At 39.5% G+C, this 27,896-nt stretch overlaps 1 protein-coding gene across 1 annotated transcript; it reads left to right on the top strand.

Moving 5' to 3' along the window:
• The first annotated feature begins 354 nt into the window (after positions 1–354).
• LOC121320067 (calcium-activated potassium channel subunit beta-4-like) lies at positions 355–27,896 on the top strand. Its single transcript, XM_041258227.1, has 4 exons — positions 355–494; positions 1,323–2,335; positions 19,981–20,105; positions 25,001–27,896. The coding sequence occupies exons 2-4, from the start codon at positions 1,997–1,999 to the stop codon at positions 25,167–25,169; spliced, it is 633 nt and encodes a 210-aa protein (XP_041114161.1). The 5' UTR covers positions 355–494; positions 1,323–1,996; the 3' UTR covers positions 25,170–27,896.

The raw sequence follows: 27,896 nt of genomic DNA, 5'->3' as shown, positions 1-27,896 counted from the left end.
CTGTGGCTGCTGTGCAGCTAGTCAAGCAGCTCATTTTACAGACTCCCTCGTTCCGGTTCAGACACGTGTTGAATAGAATCGTGACTGCTCTCCAGCTGTACTTAATGCTCATATTCTAGAAATAAAGATAATACTGGATGTATAATTAGGGACTCATAGAACACGAATCCACAACCTCTGGGAGAGACACGCTATGTTGTGCCGAGTACAATATATTGACCTACATTATTACATACACAACTCGGCCCATATTTGGACTCCTGCAGGTTACAGATATAATAAAACAAACATCTGGCCAGCTCGGAGTCGTCATAATGTAGCTGGCTATTCAGCCAGGCAAGTGGTTTCCTATTAAAGTCTTTATTGCGTATTTTTTTGCAACTCGGTCTCGTTTATAATAAGCAGCATTTTCCTATCCTAAATCTAGGTCACTGGTTAGACGCCTGCCCAAAAAAACGGAGGATCCCAAACCCTCGAAGGGATACGGAGAGCAGGTAAGTGAGAGCAGGGAACCGCAACGTTGCTATGCAGCCAAATAAAATCAGCAGAGAAAAGATATAACCAGCAAAGTGTCGACGTCTATGTGAGTTTGTGAAGGAGAGAAATGCACACCAGTGCAGCTGTGAATCAGTTCTCTTGATTCTCGAATTCAAAATCGTTTTTAACTGCGTGATATATGGTGTACAGTTTTTATTTTTATTTTTTTTTCTGTAGGCCGTTTATCAGAAATAGTAATTATTGTAACCTAAGATTCACATATATTTTACATCGAACTGCTCTGTAACTTAATCTATTAGTAACGGTTTTTAAAAAAACACTTGGATTTGCTTGTTTATGCTGTACCATATAGCCCAGCAGTATCCAAGAGGATCGCCTGCATCAGACTGAAGTCAGTGCCACTGCTTATTCTTGTTGTTTTGCCACGATGCTGCATATATTATATATATATATATATCTTATATATATATATATATATATATATATACACACATAAAGGAATCATAGAACCGTTCCATTCTGACCAAGCCTATTTAGTACTTAAGGCAGCAGGCTATATAGGAACGTTTTCTGGTTCTATAACCAAATAGTGTATGAATATGTTTACTATATGGATTTTATAGGACACTCTTATTTAAGGACAGAACAAAGTGTGTTATGTCTATTTGCTGTTTGACATAAAACTACCCGCGCAACGATTTTAAAAACTAACTGTAAGCACATATTGTTATGTGTGTGTGTGTGTGTGTGTGTGTGTGTGTGTGTGTGTGTGTGTGTGTGTGTGTGTGTGTTTAATCGTTAGGTTTTATTTATTTGTTTTCCAGTGCTGTATGTTGTTACCCTGCACTCGCTAATGGAACGTCTTGAATCGAGAAACGTTCGCTTTGAAGAAATGGATACAGTATGTGCTCAGGTGTTGCAGAGCTTGGTAAACAAGTCGGGAACGAGGAAGTCTACGTCAAATATTTTTTGTATCCGGTATTTATTATTGGCAGAAACTTCGTTTTGAGTAAAATACACGAACAGCGGCTGGTTGCTCAGGGCACAGCAGCACTTTGCATCAACAGCTTGCTACCCTGTGTGTGTCACTGAAGTGGTAATGGACAGCGGACCCGCTACCGCTCTACTAGTCAACATCTCAGCATACTAGTGAAGAGCAGCAGAAGCAGCTTACCTACCCACAGATGTCAGGCTTTCACCAGTCCAAATCTGTGTGAAGTGCTAGCCGGCACAGAGAGACTGAAATCAGGAAACGCGCGCGTAAAGAGATCAGATGCTAATGTTGCTGCAGGCATTGCTAAAGTATAGCCTGGCGCATAACCGGAACGCGAGAGCAGCGGCGGAATTCGACCTGCTGACTACTGACAAGAAGTTTGTAGTCTTTGGACACTGATGCAGTCCGGATTCTGCAGCCGGTTGGGGAGCTTTCCAGACTTTGTTTCTCACTAGAACCAAGCTGTTTTTTGAATGCTCGAGAGCGCTGCACCGGCGGGGGCTGATGATGGCTAGGCTCAGAGTGTCCTATGAGTACTCGGAGGCGGAGGATAAAACCATCAGGCTAGGGCTGTTCCTCATCGTCTGCGGGATTGTGTCCCTCTTCATCCTATGTTTCTGCTGGCTGAATCCCACCCTGCAGAATATACAGTGCAAGCCTGCCAACTGCACCGTGCTGTCCGTGCAGCAGAGCGGGGAGATGTTCGAGTGCACTTTCACGTGTGGGGCGGACTGTAAAGGCACCTCGCTGTACCCGTGCCTCCAGATCTATGTCAATAACTCGGAGTCCTACTCCCAAGCACTATTGCATTTCAACGAACAGCAACTTCTTATCAATCCAAAGGTGAGTCGGAAAATAATGTTTGTTTCAGATGTCACACAAACACACACACACACACATATATATATATATATATATATATATATATATATATATATATATATATATATATATATATACACACATGTGTGTATATTATATGTGTATATATATATATGTATGTATATATATATATATACATATATATATATATATAATATATATATATATATATATATATATATATATATATTATATATATATATCACATATATATATAGTATGTCATATTTTGTTTATTTTATGCACCAGTTTTAAAAGCTGCATTAATTTATTAGTTTGCATTAATATATTTATTAGTCTTCTATATTTAATTGATTGTTTTGCTTTTAAGAAAGGCATATACAGTCAAAAAAAATAATAAAAATGAAAAAGGTCAGTTTAAAAACATTTTCTTTGCAGATTGTTCCTGGCTACAGAGTGTAAATTAAGAATACCATTAATTCGGGAACAGATCGGCTTAATTGTTTTATAAATACACAGTCAACTGTGCTGATCTTAGAAGGAGTAAACCAAAGAAACAAATGGATAGTGCAATATATTGATAAGGATTTTTTTTTTTATATTGATAACAAAAGTATTACAAACTATTCTAGTAACGGAACAACCACGTTGTCATTACACTGTCGATACTGTAGGTTTACCGAGGTCCCCAAAAGACAAATAAAATCAGGCATTGCCCTACAATCCCAAACATTATAATGTTATACACAAACCAATCTAGACTGCATCAGAAGAACCGTTCTAGCACCAATCGGATTCTCATTTTGCACCCAAAATAAATGCTTGTTGGTATAAGGAATTTGCTAGTGCCGCCTGTTGCTTCTGTCCAGAGCTCACTCTTATGGTTCACGAACAACCTCACTTTTAAAGCTAAGCAATGTGTACCTGTGGCGTGCAGGCCCAGTACCAAATAAAGCCTTGCTTTTAAGCTTATATAGAAGTTCAGAACACAAATGACATAATATAATAAGATATTACTGATGCCACAGCCTGGATCTATCAATCCTGGAGTCTTAATCAGTCACACAGTTTGATACTTTGGCACTATTCTTAGTACAGATAAATCATTGTGTTTTATAAAATCAAATCTACTTCCCCCTGCAATGATTGTTTTTGTAAGCTTCTTATCACGTCCCAAATTGAAGCATTTGTGTTCATCCATGCAAGCTCACCCCTCCTATTAGATAAGTAATGTCATTTATTTAAAAATGTATACCGTTTTATACTGTTGGCTGTAAAAAATAAGCAATTACTGTATTCGTTGTGTTGATATGCCTTGTAGTGCATGTTTTTCTTTTTAGTTCTGTATTATTTTTACTTAAAAAAAAGAACAAAACAGGAGCTAGCTGTGCACTTGAGTTAATACTTGATGGATTGTCTACAAGTAGAGTCAACATACATGATGGGAAAACAGTAACATTTCATTGACAGCTATCTTCTACTTTAAATGAACACACCATTGCTGTAAATGAACACATGTTATCAATCAATCTATATTTCCAATGCAACGCTAATGCTGAAATTCTAACAGAAACGCTCTTTCACTATTTGTGTGGCTTTTATACTTTCCTGCAGAATACTTTGCAATGTGTGAGTCTGGGAACATGTCTGCGAGGATACACGTTTGCTGAACTGGTCACAACATGTATAGGTCTCTGCGTGTGTAACTTTCTTGAACTTCGTTTTTCCTTTGACAAGGAAAGAAGTTATTGAAGCGCTGTTTTTCTGAGTGTCGGTTTTTGGTGATCTCTTGTGTTTACCAAACATAATCATTATTGGTCCCATGTCCTACCGTTCAAATCAGTAAAAAAGTGTATCTTTGCAACGTTGTTTAGGATTATGTGAGAATATGTTGTGGTCCAAGAAGCTTGGAATTTGCATATATTTGCTAACACCGGTTAGCTCTGAAATAAGCGATCGGCAGCGCAAGAAAATCCGTCTCCTGGGGGCTCTGCTGTCGATTTCAATCTCTCTTCTGTGCTACATGTTTAAAGCATGATTATATTTTGTCAGATTATTATAATCCCCACAGAGTTCAGTGTATTAAACGCATTAGAAAGGGTTAGGAAACATTTCATTATTGCAATTGTTATTGTGCTTAATGATATTACATTACTTCTCCTTCTCTTATAAAAGTTTTCCATAGTAAAAGCATAGCATATTAATCCCTTGCGGTACACAAGGAATTGAGCAGTTGTTTAAACAGTTTCTTCTTAAAATACAAATGTGTGACTTAAGTATCACGAGGAGGAAACTGACAATTTGGAAGAGCAGATCCAACCTGTCAGTAAACCTGGTTTCTGGAACCTTATTGCATAAAAGGTTAGCTTAATTTCTTTTTGCGGGACACACATGTCCCCTGTACCTATAAGAGTTATGGGTGATGGTTGCATGGTTAAGGATATAGGGGAGTGCTGTGTCAGAATGGTAAAGCAGATTTAAAAACATGGCAAACCAGGGTAAACTGGAAATGCATACCATAACCACGGGAAAAGAATGGGATAAAATGCAGTCGTAAACTTTTTCTAAGGGATTACCTTTCCATTTAACATCCCTTTACACCATTTCACTGGCTAAGCAGGGTTTTGCAATCTTTAGTTTAATTTCAAAACAGGTCAGACCATGAGTATCTGTATCTGTGTAACATTTATAATCATGCTCTAGCAGCAGTGGTTTAATTAACCAGCCAGCTTTCACATCTGGAGGCCTGGGGTGCTCTCTACTTGGTCCCAGTTGATATTAGTCCACATGACAGAATCATCCCAGTCCTCTGACCCAGGACTACGTGGCAGGGGGTGTCCGGGTCAGGACAGAGATGCACTTACAGAACCCAAAGGGAAGCTTTCATAGAGCACGTCAACAGCAACCTGACCTGACTGAAGGCAGTGCCCCCGCCCCTCGCTTAAACCAAATTAGAAAAACACATTTAAAGACATTAAGTAAGCAATGAAATGAAAAATACGAAAAGTAAACAAATGTATTGCTAAAGAATGTGCTACCTGACTGGTAGAAGCAATTGCTTATTCAAGAATAGAGACACTGGAAGGAAGTCTAGATAGAGAGGATGCTTGGTAGCTAGATCCAACGCAGCTGGGCAGATATTTTAATGGGTGCTGGCAGCAGTATATTTTTGTAATTTTTTTTTGCTAAAAGCATTGAGGTCTGGGCACTTACAATTAAAAACAAGGATGCATTAGTGTTTTAATTTTGGAATGTATTGTAGGCTGATCAGATGGATGTTGTGTGGGCGTTATTCCAGACAATCTCATGCTGCCAGCCTATGGGTTTGCGATATTGTGCTACTGCTGCATGTTTTGTCTCTTTTACTGTGGAGTGAAATTTGTTAAGTTAACTCCTTGGACACTGGAGATCTGTATTTAGGCCTAGTGTAATGAACGGTGTTGTGTGCTGTGCTGCCATGACGGATTCTGACCCCTGTCAGTAAGATGATGTTAAAAGTTCTGTAACCAAACCTACAGAGGAGACTGGCTCTTTGCATTGTGGTAAAGATGCCCGCCTGGCCCTTTGCATTGTGGTAAAGATGCCTGCCTGGCCCTTTGCATTGTGGTAAAGATGCCCGCCTGGCTCTTTGCATTGTGGTAAAGATGCCCGCCTGGCTCTTTGCATTGTGGTAAAGATGCCCGCCTGGCTCTTTGCATTGTGGTAAAGATGCCCGCCTGGCTCTTTGCATTGTGGTAAAGATGCCCGCCTGGCCCTTTGCATTGTTCACGGCGTTTCGCCGGTTCATGTCCAGCTAGGAAAGATAACTCCACTGAAAACCACAGACTGCTCTACTAGTATAGGAAAGATAACTCCATTGAAAACCACAGACTGCTCTACTGGTATAGGAAAGATAACTCCATTGAAAACCACAGACTGCTCTACTGGTATAGGAAAGATAACTCCACTGAAAACCACAGACTGCTCTACTGGTATAGGAAAGATAACTCCACTGAAAACCACAGACTGCTCTACTGGTATAGGAAAGATAACTCCATTGAAAACCACAGACTGCTCTACTAGTATAGGAAAGATAACTCCATTGAAAACCACAGACTGCTCTACTGGTATAGGAAAGATAACTCCACTGAAAACCACAGACTGCTCTACTGGTATAGGAAAGATAACTCCACTGAAAACCACAGACTGCTCTACTGGTATAGGAAAGATAACTCCACTGAAAGCCACAGACTGCTCTACTGGTATAGGAAAGATAACTCCACTGAAAACCACAGACTGCTCTACTGGTATAGGAAAGATAACTCCACTGAAAACCACAGACTGCTCTACTGGTATAGGAAAGATAACTCCACTGAAAACCACAGACTGCTCTACTGGTATAGGAAAGATAACTCCATTGAAAACCACAGACTGCTCTACTGGTATAGGAAAGATAACTCCACTGAAAACCACAGACTGCTCTACTGGTATAGGAAAGATAACTCCATTGAAAACTACAGACTGCTCTACTAGTATAGGAAAGATAACTCTGCTCTAAATAGCAGCTCAGTAAACTCATTTAATATACTAATATGTACATATGTTGCACATTTTTGCATTAGACACTGAAACATTTGAAGTATTCATTGTAGGACAGGCTTTCTATTTAGTGCTAAAGAAGTACTGCCCACTATATTATATTGATCAACAACTGAACACGCTGACTCATACCATTTCTGTCAGTCTATTTCTGTCCTGTAGTACTTACCTAACATACCCCCTTTCTGAAGCCTGCGTTATAAACAGAATTACAGTTCATGCTCAGAATGAAAAGCACATTTTGTCTGAAGACGATTGTCCACTTGACACTGAAGCATTGATTAGGATACAAACACAGGCTAAGGTTTGCATAAAATAACAGAGAAAGGATCGTTGTGTTTGTTTTGAAATGTATGTCCCCATGTGAAACAAGGGCTACATTAATGTGCTTGCTGTAAACACTATAGGGCTTTCTGTAGCCCTATATTACGAGGGGAAATCATTCCTATTTTGAAGTCTTGTAAGTCCGTTTTGAATCATATGTAGCCTTTGTTTATGGTTTTATTTGTGTGAGCAGCCCTTTGATTCACAGTGCAAAGGAGTTAGCTCACAGTAAGCTTCTTAACCTGAACTTCTTCACGAAAAGGTGACCTTTTAAAATGTCAGTAAATCAAAGGAAATGCTCCCTAGAGGCATCCCTAATTTGTTAATAGTTTAATTACTCTTGCTGAAATGAGTCACATTTTATATTTCAACTTTCGGTGCTCAGCCTGTACGGTACAACTTTCATGGGCTTTTAAGATATGGCCAAAATAGACAAAGGTGAATGACTAGCTTTTCAAATAAATGGAAAGATTCATTAGGATGTTTTTCTCCCTACCTTCAGATGGAATCTGGCCAAGGTCCACTCATGCTCTTAGAATGCTGAGTTCCTTCTTATACTGTTAGCCAGTGGATCCTAATTGTTCGCAGCACAGACTGAGGTATTAGCTGCTAATGAGTAAGAGCTGCTTTATATATAGCTGGAGTAGGTTTGCACGTAGTTTCTGAGTAAAATAACTTAGCAATAGCTAGTGATCAAAGACTGTATGCTTATGGGCCTCAGCAGCAAATTGCAGATCTCGCTGACAAGGCAAGGCGGAGGCGAGCGAGACTTGGCCTCGTCTCCAGGGTTCAGTAGCTTCAAGACATTCGTTGTTTAGGTTCAGAGGCTGATACACAGAGACGATTGGCTTGACAGTGAGATCGGCCGTAGATCTTCAGTCTTCCTGATTGGTGAGTAGGTTGCAGAGGTGAGGCGACATTTCAGTTGGGTAGAAAGAAATAGGGTAAAATAATTGACGAAAGATTGATGAAACATTCTAACAGACATCTGATTACACAGTTCTGGTCTACCGATGCCTGTTCACAAGGGCGGTTTACACTGGGCAGGCTGCATTTTAACAAACGAGAATTATGGGAAACACTTTACTGAGAACTATGGGAAGCATTTTACTGAGGTCCCTTTCAATAGTTTATTTCATTTTTATTTCCTTCAGAAAGGAGAGCCATGAGAGACTACTCAATTAACACAGTGCCCCACCCATCCCCCCCAATAGATTTTTAAATACAGTCCTTAATCCTCATTGTAGAGTGGTCAACTGTCTCAAGGCCATGAGGCATTGTTGCCCACTGTTGACTTGACACTTGGGATTAGGGTTATTGAGACACAAAAGTTAAAATGATTTTTGTGTCACTGTGGGAAGGGAGCCATTCTGAAATGGATCTTAGCTCTTCATTGTTCATCAGAAGAGACTGATTGTGATAGCAGTGGCTCTCTGTCAATCCCAGCAACATTGTTGCTGCTGTTCTGATGATCTCCCTGAGAGCTGTGGCTGATGACAGTGACCGCCCACGCTGCAATCATTCCTACTAATACTGACCGCTTTATAAAAGGTAGATGCAGGTGGTTGACTGTATGTTGCTGGGGATGCAACAAAGGAGTTGCTATAGAAACGTGCCCTTTAATATGCAATTTGAGACTTCTATTTTATCATAATCCAGCAACCTGTTCTAGCTTGGGGGGGGGGGGGTAGTCTATTTGTGGTCAATGATAAATAAACCACGTCTGTGTGCATGCAGAAGAGGAGCAGTGAAACTCGTGGTGGCCCCACATGATGAGAAGGTGTCTGAAAGTGGTAGAAATGCACATCTTCATGACCCGGTATTGCGGAGGGTACTCTAAACAAAATGATTGTTTCAAGGGCAACTGAAAATAATTTGATCGACTATCTTGGTCATCTGCAGCTGGAATAAGCATTTTGTAGAATTAGATTTTTTCCAGCCAACTTGGATTCCTAGTATTAAAACATAAATAAAATCCCCCCCCCCCCCCCCCCCCACACACACACACACACACACACACACACACACACTCATCTTATCATTCATCTGCACATCCTCTTTACTGAGCAGAATCTCCTTTTAGGATTTGCTGGCAGCTGCTCTTAAATGTAATGGAACAGTGCATTAATTATCCACTTCATCTTGCAAAGTTAAATTTTATTAAAGCAAGAATTGTTTTGCAGGGTGATTACTGTAAAAGCTTATAGAGTTGAAGTTCATCACAAAATTAATCTGGAAAATTGCTGTGCTTGGGGTGGTGGCCAGGAGAACTCCCCATAGCACAATTGTGTAATTGTACTTGACCGCAGAAAATGGATTATGTCTCAAGTTACAAAGGCAGATTACTATACTGCAGAGTCAGAGGCAATGCTGCAAGCATTTGGAGATTGTAAACAGGGAGCGAGAATGAGACGGAAGGGAGTGTAGCTGTCATGGGGCTCCTCGTCAGTAAATCAATACTGAACACTGAGTAATCACACAGTGCCTTCTTCAATAGACAGTACACACAATGTCTGCCTATTTCACTTAGTTTCTTGTTTTACCTTAGATTTCTGATTGAGTGTTTCGAAGTTGTGGATGATCATATGATTTCTGTAGCACTATAAAGCTGTGGGAGCAGCACCATTTCAAACAGTCTACCAGAAATGGGTAAATGCTAAAATCTAACAGCATTCAAAAGAAGCATGATAGTGGCAGACATAGAGTAGGTGCCACAGGTGCAAGGACAATCATTTTGGTAGACCGCTCCAACACATCAAATGTGCATTAGCAATAACAAAATAAAGGAGAAGCAATCACCAAGACAGCTGTTTCTGCAAACAATGATGGACAGAGGGAAAAGATGAGGCTTGGCAAGTCTGAAATAATAATGACTGATTGATTAACATCCCGTGTGTCACCTTCCAGCACCTTATGGAGTCTGTGCTGCATCCAAGCTCAGGAGATGAAGAAAACCCTCCACAATTAATTCAATGTACATATTTTGTTCAAATGGATTTTTGAAATCAAAGACATTCTTGCTTTAAACCTGTTGTACTTTTTTATTAAACAGTTGTGCTTTTTTATTTGGATGCAACACTGATAAGTGTGTAACGATCACTCTGCTCAACTGAGAAGCAGTTGCACTGTCCTCCCTAAGGAGATACTACTGGCCCAATATCTATAATTAACTACGTCAGCAAGAGTGACAGACAGCAAAAGCAGGGACGTCAGAGGTGTCAGTTTCACATACAAACGGTTTCTTGTTGTGAATTATAACGTAATAAATGAAATATAAGGACAACAACTTATTGCAGAGAACATTTAGTTAGGTGGGAGGTACAGGTGAGTAAGAAAGTAAAGTGAACTGAACAAACATCCAAACAAAATAACACTAAAGCGAAATGAATGCCGGTGGGCCTCCAATAAACCCCCCCACACACAAACACCACACCAATACAAAACCAACACACTGACATGCAAAAGAGACAAAGGTGAATGAATAATTATACGGGGAAACCAATCACAAAGACGGTCTTGATGGCAATGGATGATAAATGAAATTTAGGCCTAACAAGTCCATTGAAGCAATGCACATGTAATCCAAAGTAACAAAAGAACAAAACCAAAATTACAGGAACCAAAGTATCAAAGTAAAGTAGAAGATAAACCAGCAAACAGAAAAGGAATAATCCCACCAACAAATAATGAAGTCCCGAATAGAGTCCTGTACCGATGGTGATGGATGAAAGTTGATGAAAAAATAACGATCGTAGAAAATGATGATTCTGTCGAGTAGTACCGAGTTGAAGGGTGAACAGCCGTTTGGAAAATATCAGGAGGATCAGGAACAAAATGGAGACTGAACACACTAACAAAAACAAACCCTAAACAGACCTTGAACAGCAACTAAACTTAAACAAGTAACAGTGTAAACAAAAAAGAAAGGTTTAGACAAAGTACAAGATTTTAACAAAAGAGTAAATGGATGCACCTGTATTCATCTAAAATAAAGTTAAAGTTACACTGTAATTAAGTAATATGCTGTTTGTAAAATTGATTCCTCAAGAGAAAAGGGAGTTTCCTGGCTTCCAAGGAGCTCTGAGATTGGAGGGGTGGATATCTCAATGAGCCAATGGGGGGAGAGGATGAACAGAACATCCTGTGCAGTGCACATAAGTAACAGCAATAACAAGTTTGACTCATTCATGTAACTGGTGATCTACAATGTATATTATTTTATTGGGAGAATAAAAAAGTGAGTTTGAATGGCAGTATCTTGGTCCTCTCTGTAAAAACACAGCCGTGACCGGAGTTGAAGGCCTTTGATCTCCGACCTCCCATGAGCGAGCTTCACCTTGTGACAAATAGTTTGTTTCACATCATCTCCTGAACTCTCTGCACCGCACAGCCCTCTGGCAGGACGTTCACCAGGTCTTATCGTGTTTTAGCTGCTGCAGTGGCCGATTGTTCTTTCCCCTGCAATCTTTAGTCTCACGTCTTCATAGCTTTAAAAAGTGGCACAGAAATACAGAAGGATAAATTTCAACTTTTACGAGGGACATTAGACCCTAGTCGTGTAACCTCTCTCTCTCTCTCTCTCTCTCTCTCTCTCTCTCTCTCTCTCTCTCTCTCTCTTTTCTCTTTTTTATATTTGTTTTTAATCCATTATGGGGAGATTAAGCCAGAACTGCGATGCAATGTAGACAAAGCGCATTATCGCTAAGTGAAATTCTGAAAAAAACAAAAAAAACAAAAAAAAAGCAACAACATTTCGTTTTCCTTCTCATTCAGGTTATACAATCTTACAATACACTATTGCAGTACGCTAAGGTACTGATAGTGAGAAGTATAGAGTCACACATAGGCTTTATGCAAGATCTAAGTATGTTTCATTTACATGTGATTTAGAGGAGACGTCCTTATTTCCTTATGGTTCTTTATTCTTTCATGGCATTGTATTGATACCTGATTGCGTAACTTTTGGAAACTATGCATAGGTGTTTGTGGGTGGTGATTATCTGAAATAACAGCCATCCTGCAGTTATCCAGCACTGAAGGGGTACCGTTCTGTGACCTCCCAGATTGTGGGATGCATTAGTTAATGGTTTTAAGTTAAAATTGAAATCCTGCTTTATAGTTTATTATACCAAACTTTTTTTTATTCATTCTTGCTTTCTTTTTACCACTCTTTCAGTGTACAAATATATTTTATTTGGACTTTCTTTTGTTGTGTCTTGTACAGTGCTTTGAGATTAAATTTGTCTGAAAGGTGCTGTATAAATACAACTTGATTTGATGCATACAAAGACAATGCGTCATCACACTCCCTCGTTTCCACTGTAACTTCAGCAGTGTTTTTTTCTGATCTCACTGCTCTTTTTATAAGGGTCATCAATCATGCTTTTTATTGAGTGAAATTATAACATATTTCTACAACCTATCAGTCTGCAGCACTTCTAAATGTTTGTGCGGTCTGTAAGTATTGACAACCACACACAAGAGGGCAGTGATCCAATTAGGGTTGTGAAGCGCCCAGGCATTTTAATTTGTGCTTGTTTATGCTCTGCAGCAGAGGGTAGGATTCAGACCGATAGTTCAGAGCTGGTAAGTGGAGGCTTTTCTAATTGGTATCATAGGTCTCAGGCTCGGCATGCACTGCACGGTTTACTAGGATAGGTGGAGCGGATGTGACTCAGGGTTCAAGCTCAAGCAATAGAGCATTGACTGATGCCAGTCCAGACCCATTTTGGGGAGGAGGGAAGAACAAATATCCCACCCAGTCACCTGTGTTGGTATCAAACTAATAATGTCGGGGGTAGCACTGCAGCTATATTGCATTTCTGTAGCTCTTTTTATACAAAAGTATTGCAAAGCACTGTACAGTACATAGCAGAAAAAAGAACAAACCACAGTACATTTGTATAGCATGTCACACATACAACTGCCACAGTCAGACCTTTTAAATAACAACGTACACATAATAATATAAAAGCAGCAGTTTTAAAGTTACATTAAAACCCACGAAGATAAGAAAGACATTTTATAAAAGTCTTGACAGCAGATTGTTCACAACTCTGACAAGGGCCATCTCGGTACTATGTGCAGAACGAAAAAGTCTTGTAATTGAATTGAAACAACTCTCTCTAGAACCTTATCTAAGAACGGTAGGTTGGAGACTGGCCTATAGTTATTGCTGGCTTTAGGGTTCAAATTGTGTTTGTTAAGCATAGCTTTACCACAGCTACCTTAAGAGCTGAGGGAACTGTACCTGAGGAAAGAGAACCATTTATAATGTTTTAAATGTGGGTATTTATAAACACCAAGAACATATTTTAATAGTTTTGTAGGAATAGGATCCTAGGATAGTAGCTGTCATATGCTGAACTAGCTCTGTCAGTTCTTGCAAGGTAACCAAAGAAAAAGCCCTCATAGCAGCCTTAATAGGTGTAGTTGGAGTGCTGGAGTCCTCCTTAACAGAAGGCGCCTGTGGAATCTCATTTCTGATGTCTAGTATTTTATTTTTAAAGAAATGTAAGAAGTCATTGCAGCTGTGAGAGGAGCCAATGCCAAGAATAGGACTATTAGGAGAAGGATTCGTTAATTTATCTTGGGAAGCAAAAAGAAATCCAGGATTATTTTTATTTGTTTCAATTAAATTAGAATAATATGATGATCTAGATCCTTCCTGTATTTAACCATCTCCGTTCTATTTTACGACCCTCATATTTTATCTTACGAGTTGTATCATTGAACCATATGAGTTTTATTAAAATGCACTTTTCCAGTTTTGATTGGTGCTACAATATCTAAGATGAGGACTCAGAGAGTGGTAATGAGTTCAAGACATCAGAAAGCTTAACAGCAGTTGAAGAATTAATTACCATGGATAAAGGTACGGTCCACAATCTTTGTAGATACTGGCAGATTCACCTCAGAAAGAATGGCAAGATGATCAGAAATAGTAAGATCTAGGGTTATGACGTTCTGAACAGCTAAACCATGAGAAATGACCTGATCTAAAGTATGGCCAGGATTATGCGTAGGGCCTTGGACATGCAGGATATAATCTAAGGCATCCAATAGCCTCAGAAATTCGAAGGAGTTAGAATCAGAATCAATGTAAACATGAAGGTTAAAATCACCCAATAAAAGAATTGTCTGTCAATATAGATAGCACATCCCCAAATTCAGTCAGAAATAGCAGGTTTGTCTTAGGTGGTCGATAAATAATTACAATATGAACAGGTTTATGGACTGTTTAGTGTCAAGTATAAAACTTCAAAAGATGAATAACAGGTAGCGGGAATGCCAGGATACTTTAAACTGAATTCTACATGCCTCTTTAGATTCCCTCCCCTCTCCAGTTCCTAGGCTAAATACCCTGCTGGAAGGTGGTTTTTGATGTTATCAGCCAGCCTGCTTCCCCCGGACCTATTTAGGTGAAGTCCATCTTTCTTGTAATATCTGTTTCTTTTCCAACCAGCCAGACAAGTACTGAAGGCCCTAATTCTACTGAATACTTCATCCCCACCACCAACAACAGGTAGTAGACCTGAGAGAATAATTCTGCATCCTAACTTTTTCAGCTGTCTTGCTAAAGATTTAAAATCCTCTTTCAGAATTTCTGTTACTCATGTCATTTGTACCAGCATGTACAATCGCCACATGCTTTTTTTCCTGTGATTTAATAATCTGTGCAATCTTGATTCAATATCCTTTACTTTTGCTCCAGGGAGGCAGGTAGCAACCCTATTTATGGGATATTTACAGGTAAAATCACCATCGACACAGCATAGAATTGAATCCCCTACAAACAACACCTCACCCGTGTTCACCCAGCACTAGGTCGTCATTGCCCAGTGCTGGGAATCTATTAGCTAGATCAATCTCCTCTCTATGTTGACTGATCAGTGTTGTCCTCCTCTTTGTACTTTTTCTAACAGTACCAAGTCCTCACTCACCTCCTGCCTTTCATCCATATCTACCTTCTCAGGCCCCTCTGCACATACAGTTGCACAGTCATGCTGTGGCACTGAATCATCACATGGAGCAGGCGCATTTAAGTTAAAATTAGAGTCATTTTCAGTCTCATCTTCAGTATCCAAAACTAATCAAATGTTATTCATTTTGTTAAAACTATTTTCATTTATGCTTCTAAGTATTCCAATTTGTAACAGGTTTGTAACATTTGGGGGTACCACTGCAATAGCTTTCCTCTTTAGGGTGTAAAGTGGGGGAGTAGGGAGGCTTGTGTGTCTGCAGCTGAAACTACAATTAGGAAATATAAACAAACTGGTAAACCAACAAGTCTGGTTTCTCTTGAACTGTAGAACAGTAAAGAGGGATATTATGCAGGCGCCTGGCCTTCCATGTGTAACACTTTAGAGTTCTTCTCATATCTGGATAACCGCTTGATGAAGCTTGCTTGCATCCTTCATTGCCAAACCTGTTAAGTGTGTCATGATCAGGACTGTCTTACATATTTACATACATTATTTATAGAAAGTGTTTATCCAGTCTGTTTAAGCAACATATCTGCTCATTTGGAATGCTGTATTTATTACATTTGTTTGTGTGAGTTGCCACCTTGTACTGCCAAAGTCATAGAGAACGTTTGTGTGATTTGTAGTGTTGATATGAGATCTTCAAAAGAAGTCCGTAAACTGAATGATGGGCTCCGAGGCTCAGTACATCACAGTATCGCCAACACACACGGTCACCCCAGCGGTGAAGCAGAGCAACATTTGAGAATACAGGCAGCAGCTTGAAGACCGTTTATAATTAAATAAGGAAACCGAGAGCAGCTGGATGAAGAGGACTTTTAGAATCCCTGCAGACATGTTATCACAGGGAGAGCCAAGGAAAGATCCCAGGCTGCCAGCACTGCTCCAGTTACTGATGAACTTCATTAATTACAGCTGGCTGCGAGAGCTTCGGAAATATTTGTATTAAAAACTGCACATAAAGAGTCTGGGGGGAGTGCTTTCAAGCAGGTGTGTGGGCAAGGAGGTCTGATCCTTCCAAACTTCCTACTCTTCCCTTGGCCACCTGAAGCCCAGGAACATCTGTTTGCTGGCCTTTGACCTGGAAAAGGTGGGGCGCTTCAATTCTGTCACCGCGAATCTGCCTGGAATATCCTCCTGCAGCTTTGTTCTCTGATCCCAGAAAAATGCAAGATGAGATCCAGCTTTACTGTCATTCTTTAAACACTGCTGGATTATTGGTAGAGACTCTCTGGGGTAACAGCAGCACTCTGAAGTGTATTCCCTTGCTCTGCATTAGTAATGGAAGCTGGCTGAGCGAGCTTCATCAATACACTTTGTTTTATGGCCCCTCTTTGGAAATCAATGGGCAGCCCTTTTTATTTTGTGGGACTCAGTTCACTTTAAGTGTTGCCTTAAGTGTTAGTAAATATCTCACACCAACGCAACTGATGGTGTCTGAAGAAATGAAAGTGTGTTTAATTGACTCCCACAATAGTTCTGTGAGTATTAAGTACCATCAGGAGACCATGTGGACCCAAGTTATTCAGTTTTCTTAATTAATGATTCAACAGTGTTCTAGTTAATTTTTTTTTTTTTTTTTTTTTTACCACATTAGATCACAAAAGCCTCTCCTAATTAAGCAATCATTTCTGGTGAACACACATGCTTAAAGAATAGCTTGTATTTGTACAGTATACTGTACTGGGGGTTGCAAATGGCTATGAATTGACATTGAAATTGAAATAGTTTAATATACCATTCCTGTACTACAGGTCATCTCCATGTAGGTTGTTCTAACATTGCAGTCATATGTTCTTGAATAGCCTCCTGACGTTGCAGGGTTACTCAAGTCTTGATTGCATTTGGTATGTATCTGGTTTTCAGATTCTTTAAAATAATTTTAGAATTCCTGCTTTTCACTACAATAACCTAAGTGGTTAACCACCAGAGTCTCGTAACACTGGTTCAATATTTATATTAACTGCTTTTTTTTTTTTTTTTTTTTTTTAGAAACAGATATGTATTTGACATAACCAGAGGACAGAGTGAGGAAGATATTAGTGATTTATTTACTATATATTCTCGATAATCCATTAATGAACTGCCATGGCACGAGGTGGTAAGATCAGGGGTTCGTATGTAAACAAAACGGTGTCGGATTTTATAATTAAGAGAGATAGCATTTTACTTTGTAGATCTAATACACTGGCCTTGATTTGCAGCAGCTCCCATATCTGCTTCAAGTTCTCATCAGCTTGTGGATTAGAGGGGTTTCGTGCATTATTGTTGGTGTCAGTAGCTGCATGCCCGCCTTGCCTCGCCGTGTTTTAGCGTAATCTTCAGGTTTGAACAATACCACTGATGGGCTGACTGATCTGATGAACAGGAGGGACGACAATGTTGTTGTTCACAATGCTAGTTTTTTGGTGATTTGTAATTTGTATACTCATTGACGTTGCATCCTAAAATATATCGTTACAGTAAACTTTTGACATTCAATTAATGGAACAGCAAACCTTTTTTTTTATTGTACATGTTAGTTCTAAGATCCAAATTCGAAAGACATTCACATTTTAAGCCCATGTTGAAATAGCTTTGTAAGTGCTACCTGTATCATATCACCATAGTAACATCGAACTGTGAACAAAGGAAAAAAGGCAGTTTTGTTCACGGATCTTGTTATGCTTCCCTGAGCTGAAACACTGCTTACATTCATACCCTGCTACTGCTGAAGCTAGCTGCATGGGGCTATCTGTCTCATTCACAGTGTCAAAGAGTGACAGAGGGGCCAGGCAGACAATGTAAACAAACTGGTAAGCCAACAATGTGTGCTTTCTGATGCAGCTTTCTGCACAGCAGGCTAAACTGTGGTAAACACCCACCCAGGGATCTTTCTGTAGTGGAAATTTGGAGTGGGACACTGTAACTTTAAGAACTTGAATAAGGATCCAGTTCCACTGAACTGGAATATTGGAGAGTCTGATCCCAACAACACAGAATCAGAGGACAAGACATGAGCTTTATATACAGGGAGGGAACCATGTTCAGAACTAACACATGCATTATTTTTTATGATCTACAATGGTCCCCAATAGTACTGGACACCCCCTTTTCAATGTAAAATGCTCCAGTTTACTTGAATACAGTTACAGCTAACTAAATGCGCCTGATCACTGTAATCCAGTTTAGAAAGGTCAATCCCAGGCGTCCTGTCAAACAGCTGTTACTAAACAATACCCACCGCATTCATGCTTCTCAGCCTCACATGCTTCTCAGACAAATCTTTTCATGTTCACAACAACAGTACGAAAATGCGTCTGTCTTATTAAGTCAAAACTCTGGGTCTCTTCGAGTTCACGGTTTAAAACAAGTTGATGCAACAGATGAGGAGTGAAACAGCAAGATAAAAACAAAAAAACAAGAGAACTGCTATTAAAGAAAGTGTACACTTTGTCATGAAGCAATTCACTTCAATCTAATTCACTGTCACAAAGATTCCGTTATTCTCCAGGAAACCAGGACTCTATTAATACCAGCGGCGGTTTGTTACCATGACAACCGTAGATCTACAGACTGAACATTTGTAGGAGGACTTGTATGTATGTATGTATTTATTTATTTATTTATTGAAAATAAGAAGGAAGCAGACAGACAAACAGAATGCCTTTATCATAGTGCTATTCTCTGTGACCACTGTTTAGTAAAACTACAGTCATGACTCACATATCCGACCCTATAAAATATTGACTTCAGTGACGGTTAAACTGAAGTCAGTATTTGATTATTTCATCTGATATGACGTGTAGGTGAGCATCTTGTAACCTGCCACCTACCACCCAAATAACCCCCTGCCCTGCACACACTGACACACACATACTGCCCTGCACACCCACCCAAATAACCCCCTGCCCTGCACGCACACACACACGCACATGCACACGCACACGCACACGCACACTGCCCTGCACACCCACCCAAATAACCCCCTGCCCTGCACACACACGCACACACGCACACTCACATGCACACGCACACTGCCCTGCACACACACACACACACACACACACACATACACACACTGCCCATGTGTGGTGGGTAAACCCTGGGCCCTGCACCACACACGTGCACAACACGCACACTCAACTGCACACGCACGTGCGTGGTAACACACGCACACACACGCACGCTTCGTACAAAGAAAAAATCTGACTTGCGTTTGAGGCACTGTACAGGTTCATTCATTCTTGCATTGAAATTTGTTAGCGCACAAGTTAGGGAATAACAGCAGGTTAAACAAGTCAACTGTGACATTGAAGAGACTGGCTTTGTATCAGAAAACTGGTGACAGAGTCGGAAATCGTGTGAGGGGTAAGTGCATTCATTTGTTACACACATATATAAACAGCTGATGAAGGGCTTTTGCCCAAAACGTCCTGAAACTTTCTGAGTACATTTAAAAAAAAAAAACTTTATATATATATCTGAGTGCTGACTGTATAAGCAATGTTTAAGAAATAAGCCAAGCTGGCACACGTCTCGGCTGGTCAAGGCATGAGTCAAAACGTGTGTCTACTTAACATAAGTTTGTACTATTTGTTTGTATAGTTGGAAATATTGAGCCTGATTCACAAAACGTTTTTAAGGAATGTTTGGTTAATTGCTTTTTCACGTCTGTGTGTTCTTTACACTGTAAGCTTGTTGCTTCAGTGGCAGTGCAACCTGAACGCTACCTGTAAAGACCATGCCAAGCAGCAGGTAATGTTTGTGTCTCAACAGTGTTCGTACCTTCCTCCATGTACAAGAGACAACCAGAAGAACACGGACAGTGTGCTGAAGCAGCAGCATGACTGGACTAAGAACATCTCCCAGTCCTTCACTTGCTTCTTTGACCAACAGAGAAGGTAACACTGCCTACTAACACTCATACGAACACTCACACTGAAACTGCACTACTGACTTTATCCTCAATGTTCAAACACACTGCAGCTCTATGCCTATCTCAGAGAGCAGCTGGATCACAGAGGACCATTGTGTCTAATACCATACATTTAAACTAAACTCAGAGGTACTAGACATGAAATTCATTCAGTACTTTAGTGATCTGCTTTGCTTCTTTAACAGTTTATTTTAGCGCAGTCTGGATCTGCTTTGCTTCTTTAACAGTTTATTTTAGCACAGTCTGGATCTGCTTTGCTTCTTTAACAGTTTATTTTAGCACAGTCTGGATCTGCTTTGCTTCTTTAACAGTTTATTTTAGCGCAGTCTGGATCTGCTTTGCTTTTTTAACAGTTTATTTTAGCGCAGTCTGGATCTGCTTTGCTTCTTTAACAGTTTATTTTAGCGCAGTCTGGATCTGCTTTGCTTCTTTAACAGTTTATTTTAGCGCAGTCTGGATCTGCTTTGCTTCTTTAACAGTTTATTTTAGCACAGTCTGGATCTGCTTTGCATCTTTAACAGTTTATTTTAGCGCAGTCTGGATCTGCTTTGCTTTTTTAACAGTTTATTTTAGCACAGTCTGGATCTGCTTTGCTTCTTTAACAGTTTATTTTAGCACAGTCTGGATCTGCTTTGCTTTTTTAACAGTTTATTTTAGCGCAGTCTGGATCTGCTTTGCTTCTTTAACAGTTTATTTTAGCGCAGTCTGGATCTGCTTTGCTTCTTTAACAGTTTATTTTAGCGCAGTCTGGATCTGCTTTGCTTCTTTAACAGTTTATTTTAGCGCAGTCTGGATCTGCTTTGCTTTTTTAACAGTTTATTTTAGCACAGTCTGGATCTGCTTTGCTTCTTTAACAGTTTATTTTAGCAGTCAGTCTGGATCTGCTTTGCTTCTTTAACAGTTTATTTTAGCGCAGTCTGGATCTGCTTTGCTTCTTTAACAGTTTATTTTAGCGCAGTCTGGATCTGCTTTGCTTCTTTAACAGTTTATTTTAGCGCAGTCTGGATCTGCTTTGCTTCTTTAACAGTTTATTTTAGCGCAGTCTGGATCTGCTTTGCTTCTTTAACAGTTTATTTTAGCACAGTCTGGATCTGCTTTGCTTCTTTAACAGTTTATTTTAGCGCAGTCTGGATCTGCTTTGCTTCTTTAACAGTTTATTTTAGCGCAGTCTGGATCTGCTTTGCTTCTTTAACAGTTTATTTTAGCGCAGTCTGGATCTGCTTTGCTTCTTTAACAGTTTATTTTAGCACAGTCTGGATCTGCTTTGCTTTTTTAACAGTTTATTTTAGCACAGTCTGGATCTGCTTTGCTTTTTTAACAGTTTATTTTAGCGCAGTCTGGATCTGCTTTGCTTCTTTAACAGTTTATTTTAGCACAGTCTGGATCTGCTTTGCTTCTTTAAGTTTATTTTAGCACAGTCTGGATTTGCTCATTAAAGGGTAAGTATCGTTTTAGTAATGTAGGGTCTTATTTTCAAAGCTTGTACTCCAATCTTTAACTCCTATTTTTTTTAAAGAGGAGTTCATTAAAAACCAGATCCAAAAAGCTATGTTATTTATTTTCTAGTCCTCTTAAAGCACTCTCAATGTGCTTTGTTTTTGTATATTGTAACTAATATGATTTTTTCTCCTTTCAAAAAATAGTTAAGTAAATAATGAAGGAAACACTTTGAAAATATGACCCGTAGTCCAATTATTATGCTTCTGAATGTTGGTTTCACTTTTTCATTGTGTGATATCTGATACACACTTTTAGATGACTATCCTGTCAATATCATGGTCTACTATCTCCCCTTCAGTCACTGTGTGTTTAATTGTACCATGTTCATTTTCCTATATGTATCTATTTTATAATGCATACAAGTTTTGGCAGGGCAACTTCTCGAATTCCATAGACTTCTCACAAACTGTTTTAAAAACAATTCTACAAAAGTAATTAAAAAACGGTGACCAAAGGGACATATTCCATTGCAATTCACAACTGCAGAGCTAGTCTAACTTGACAGGCACCCTTACAATGTGTTTTTATCCAATGATACTACACAAACTCCTTTTGTTTAGCATGCATTGGTCCAGATTATGCTAGTTTAGCTGGATTTCATCCCACGATCGTTGCTACTGTACATTGTGTCCCTACAGTGGAAAGCTTGCATCTGAGGGACACGTTCATTGCAAGAACATGTTCCCGTGAGCCCTGTTGATAAGTCTACTTATCCTGAGTGCTTGTAACAGGTCCCAAATCCTGTTTAAGAGTTTTACATGCTCTCTACCTCTGGTGACCTGTCTTGGCATTTGGTCTTAAGGTGGACTGCCAGAGATGCATGAACAGGAATCATTCATAGAGGTCTAGCTACTTAAATGGGAGATAACCAAGGCTTTAAAAAGCATTCCTTCCCTCTCGCAACCATGGCAACATTCTCTGACCGGTTCCTTGTTATTTCGATTTGAATTTATGCTCTCTTTCTTTTTTTTCTACTTGACCTAGTTTAATAAAAGTTTACCATGCTAAAAGTCTAGTAGTGTAATAAATCATAGGTAAGCATTGTAAAGCCCAGAGAGGTACAGTAAAGCATAAAAACAAAACAAACCATGGAAAACTATGATAAATGCACAGTATATGGGAAAAGCATGGGCTGTTGCATAGGGTTACCTCTGCTATCTAGACGAAAGAGCGTGCTGCTGATTTTCTTGTGAGGGGTTGTAGCGCGTCCTTCACTTTCTCTCTTTCATGCTGCTCTGCTCTGAACTGATGAGTAGCTGCTTTGGACAGGCTCCTGCCTCAGGGGTAACCCCACCTAGCAGGAGAGGAGGTGGAGTCAAGCGAGGCCCCCTTCATTTAATGATTTATTAATTAATTATAATGTTTGCTCAGGGAAACCCTGCTGAGGCACAAGTCTTATTTTCAGAACAACATTTAGGCCACAGTGTGGTGTGTCATTTACAGAAAAAACACTGTCTAAATAAAAACTTTCCTGACCTAAATTCCCTTTGACTCTTTACCCAATCATTGCTCAATGAAGTTTACAGTGTTTGTCGTGCAGACTGACAGACACCTTTGAAGTCTTGTCTCCCCCACCTGTGTTCTGCCATACTGGGGTCATGTGACTGTTTGGTTTCTGGATGATAAAGACCTAATGATTTGAGATATGACTTCATATTTGTTATGCAACTGTCTTCTGTTGTTATTCAAGTTGAATCGTGGGTATAGTACAAGAAAAAATGTGAGCTTTTGTGTCATTTTATAACGGTCCAATGTCAAGCCTTCAATCTCAGACACCTTTTGAACTTGTGACTTCCTATTTTTGTCTTTGAATGTCTTGATCTCGTTGACATTGACCTTTGATGGTGGTATAGAAATAGAACACTTTTGTCTTTGGTACAGATTTGGCATACAGCTGTGTTCTATGATTTTCTCAGGTAGGATCAAGTATTGTACTGTTGTTGTCCAGTAAAAAATGTAACTACCAAATAGTTTTATTATCTGGCCATATCAATGATGCAGTTCCATTTTTCTGTTATGTTACAGTATGTATGCATTCCTCTTATATTATCCCTTTAAGGTACACAAGGAATCAAGCGGCTGTTCAAATGGCTTCTTCTTAAAATACATTTGAGAGCAACTTGAGTATCACGAGGAGGAAACTGACAATTTGGAAGAGCAGATCCAACCTGAGCATCATTTTATTTGTGGGACACACAGGTCCCTTGTACCTTAGAGGTATATAACCCTGGCGATGCTTTGTTTTGCTCACTCCAATTTCTTGGTTGTTGTGCGGGAAACGGACAGATAGGCCCTTCGTGATCCTTTCAAGTAAATCTTAGGTTTGGTCCAATTTACCAACCAACAAACACACTGCACAGTCAATCACAGTCAATCACATGCAATCACATGCAATCACATAGTTCAGCTCAATTTCAGAACATAACTTGTTTACATCTTGTTTCTGATAAACTGTGTACACCCCTTATAAAAGTTTACCATGGCGAATTTGCACAGGAATTAAACAGGGTTCCTTGCCTTTCCCATGGTTATACTTTGCATTTACCAGTGAATAGGCTACACTATACCTCTCTGTGCTTTACCATGTGGAAGAGAGCGAAGGCTGGGTGTGAACTGCCGACTCTGCGGCCAGCAAACCAGCATCTTAACCATGTGGAAGAGAGCTCGTCTGCAATTCGTGATTTTAGAGCTTTCAACCTCATCTCGTCTCACCGACAGGGAGCAGAAACCATAACTACAGTGTATCACCCACATTACCTGTTACACATGCTCTCACTATAAACTCTCATAACAGACCCCCTAACCCTAACCCACTCTACCTGTTACACATGCTCTCACTGTGCTTATACTATAAACTCTCATAACAGACCCCCTAACCCTAACCCTAACCCTAACCCACACTACCTGTTACACATGCTCTCGCTTTGCTTATACTATAAACTCTCATAACAGACCCCTTAAACCTAAACCTAACCCTAACCCTCACTATCTGTTACACATGCTCTCTCTATGCTTATACTATGAACTCTTATAATGGACCCCCTAACCCTAACCCTAACCCTAACCCTAACCCTATCCCTATCCCTAACCCTAACCCTAACCCTAACCCTAACCCTACCTGTTACACCTGCTCTCACTATGCTTATACTATAAACTCTCATAACGGACCCCCTAACCCTAACCCTAACCATATCCCTAACCCTAACCCTACCTGTTACACATGCTCTCGTTATACTTATACTATAAACTCTCATAATGGACCCCTTAACCCTAATCCTAACCCTAACTCTACCTGTTACCCATGCTCTTGCTATGCTTATACTATAAACTCTCATAACGGACCCCTTAACTCCATTGCAGGCCGGACGACGTGCTGCTGGTGCGCTCCCACGACGAGAGCGTTCTCCTGCACTGCGTGCTCTGGCCCATGGTCAGCCTCCTGGTTGGGGTCTTGATTGTGGTCCTCACTGTCTGCGCCAGGAGTCTGGCCGTCCGCGCAGAAGCCCTCCAGAAGAGAAAGTTCTCCTAGAGAAAAGAATCGGGGCAAGAAGTTTCTGTCGGCAGCCTGGGGCACAGAAGAAATATTTGCTATTCCATCTCTGACTGGTCAAGCGATAGTATCACTGTGCCATCTGTCACTGTAGAGGCCGCCCCCTGCCCCTCCTCCCCTCCTCCCCTCCCTACTCTGCTGTGCTGATGTATACACGACTGCTCACAGCTTAAATTAATGTTCCGTTTCTTTAAAAAAAAATTCAGATAGCAGCAGTAGTCAAACTTGCGCAAGATGACCGCTCACTGTGGAAATGATACAGGGGTGGTCTTTATTGCAGGTTTGACTAGGGTTACCACATTCACAGAGTGAAAAAACAGGACTATTTGTTTTTTCTTCAACTCTTAAGCCGTTAAAATAGTTATATATATAACAACACAATCATCATTTAAAAGTTACACATTGGGTTTATTTATTGCAGATCATAGATCGCTGGTAACCCTAGGTTTAACTCTATAGTCAACTTGTGAAAAAAAAAAAAATATATATATATATATATATATAGTTAATCTATGTATAAAATTATATTATGACTGGCTTAGACTGTACAGACTGGCAATATGTCTGTAAATATTATGTATACCATCCTGTCACTGTATAGAAACTTCGCCCCTATTTGTGTGCTAGCTGTGGTTGAATGGAAGCTTCCACATAGCAATGCTGCTTTCTGGTGGTTGTTTTTCTTTTCCAAGCTGAAATCCGAATGGAAAATGTTTTTATGATCAGTTGTAACAAAGTGCCCTTTCCGACTCCCCCTCAGTTACATCTCTCCACTAGTGTAAGGACATATTCCCCTCCCATATCCTGAGTCACTGCATTGCACCGGCCCTCTGCCTGCTAGCCGATATATCGGGTTCAGTTCAATATGATGCTGGCTGCTATGGAGCTGGTTCCAAACTGATATAACAGTCCAGACCAAGCCCTGCCGCATCTCTCTCCCATCTGTACCAGCCATCTGCAGAAGCAGGAGAGGCACTCCTACAGCAGTTCAAATTGAAATACCATTTCTGAAAGCTCAACCTGAGTTTACGAATGTAGTCTAGTATACAATCTGACCAAGATATTTGTTTAATCTTCCACTGTGATATGTGTTTATTTATTTCAAACATCTTTTACGATTTGTGTTCATAATCTTTAACACTTTTTGTTTTGTTATAAAGAGACTTACCATCAATAAAGTTGGTTTGTACTATACATGTGTGCTATAAGACTGGATTGTGCTCCTCAATGTGAATTAAATAACGAGTAAAGCTTTTGCTAATAGGGTCTAGAATACAATAAAGAGTTAAACATGGTTGATCTTGCACAAAACAGGAACAAATAGTGCTGGCAGGTGTAGCTCTGAAAGAACCAGTGCCCCACAATCATTCAGTTCCACACTAATATATGGCACTCGGAATATGTGTGGGTGTCACATGAGCAATCAAAGATCATGAGGACTTTCCTAATCAACAGCGTGCATGATCAGGATTGGAGTCTGGTTTTACTTCTGCAGGCTAAGAAACTAAAAAAAAAGTGAGCCTTTGCAAATGTATAGTAATAGTGAATCTGTCTGTCAGTTAGTTTAGACTTTTGAGCATTGTTCTCCAACAGCAGACTGTTTTGAATGCCCTGTATAGTCCTTCACTTTGAAAACTGACATGCACATGAGGGTCGATGTTTGGCATAGCATTTGTTATAAGAAAATTCAACGATCCAAGTGCAGCTCTGTGACTCATAGCCATTTACACTTGTACTGTAATTATTGTGATCTATTAACAATATAATTTGTGCAACATTTTGGTACTTATACCAGAAGGTTCATAAGGGGCATCTCTCACAGTACTGTACATACGTATTTTATGAAGTGATTTTTTTATTTTACATGAAAACTTACTGAGAGACACTAGTAAACTTCAATCAAAATCTAAATATTTTAGCACAGAATATTTTAATAGGTTATTTTATGCATTGCTGTAACACTAGTTTTATCTCAGACTTCAAATTCACTTGAACTGGTGAGACAACCTCTCTGAAAAGGTTTTTATTCCCAATCCAATTCAATTCAACTCCCAATTCATTTTGTGAATTCAACTTTTTTTTTTTAATTTTAGGAACTAGAATTCATGGATGCATAACACCATTTTTAAATTAAATTTAGGACCAGGAAGATGTGGAACCTACTTTAACACCATATGGATACAATTAAATGCAGCAAAAATGTTTGTATTAATAATACCAAATGACAAGGGATTAGACATTTCACGTAATGCCTAATTTCGCAGTATGCCTGTAACATATTTATCTAAAAAGAGCAAACTTCCTAATGATTCGGTATGTTTAACATACCTTTATCAAGGGAAAGTGGAGGTACTTGTACTAATTACACTCACTTATTTCTATTTAAATCTATTAATGTGTTTGTATTATTTCAATCCATTAATGTAATTTACTACACAGTGCATGCTGTCTGTATCAAGTCTGTTTACCCAGGCTCTTCTGTATTATACATTATCTCATTGTATTTCTTCTGAAGCTACACATTGGAGCTCAATCATGTTGTTCATTTTTGTAAAGTGTTGAACTATTGGTCTATTTCCTTTTTATTACTTATGTTTGAGAGGTGAGTCTGTATTCTTTAATATAATACTGTACCTGTCTGTCCTACAGATTTTATTTTGTTGCAGTTTTGGCATAAACAAGGTTGCTAGTCTTGCATGATGGGTT

The sequence above is a fragment of the Polyodon spathula genome, chromosome 8 (genome assembly GCF_017654505.1).
Source record: "Polyodon spathula isolate WHYD16114869_AA chromosome 8, ASM1765450v1, whole genome shotgun sequence".
Classification (NCBI taxonomy): Eukaryota; Metazoa; Chordata; class Actinopteri; order Acipenseriformes; family Polyodontidae; genus Polyodon; species Polyodon spathula.
Note: the sequence above shows the minus strand (reverse complement) of the source record. Positions and strands in the feature narration are given on the sequence as shown.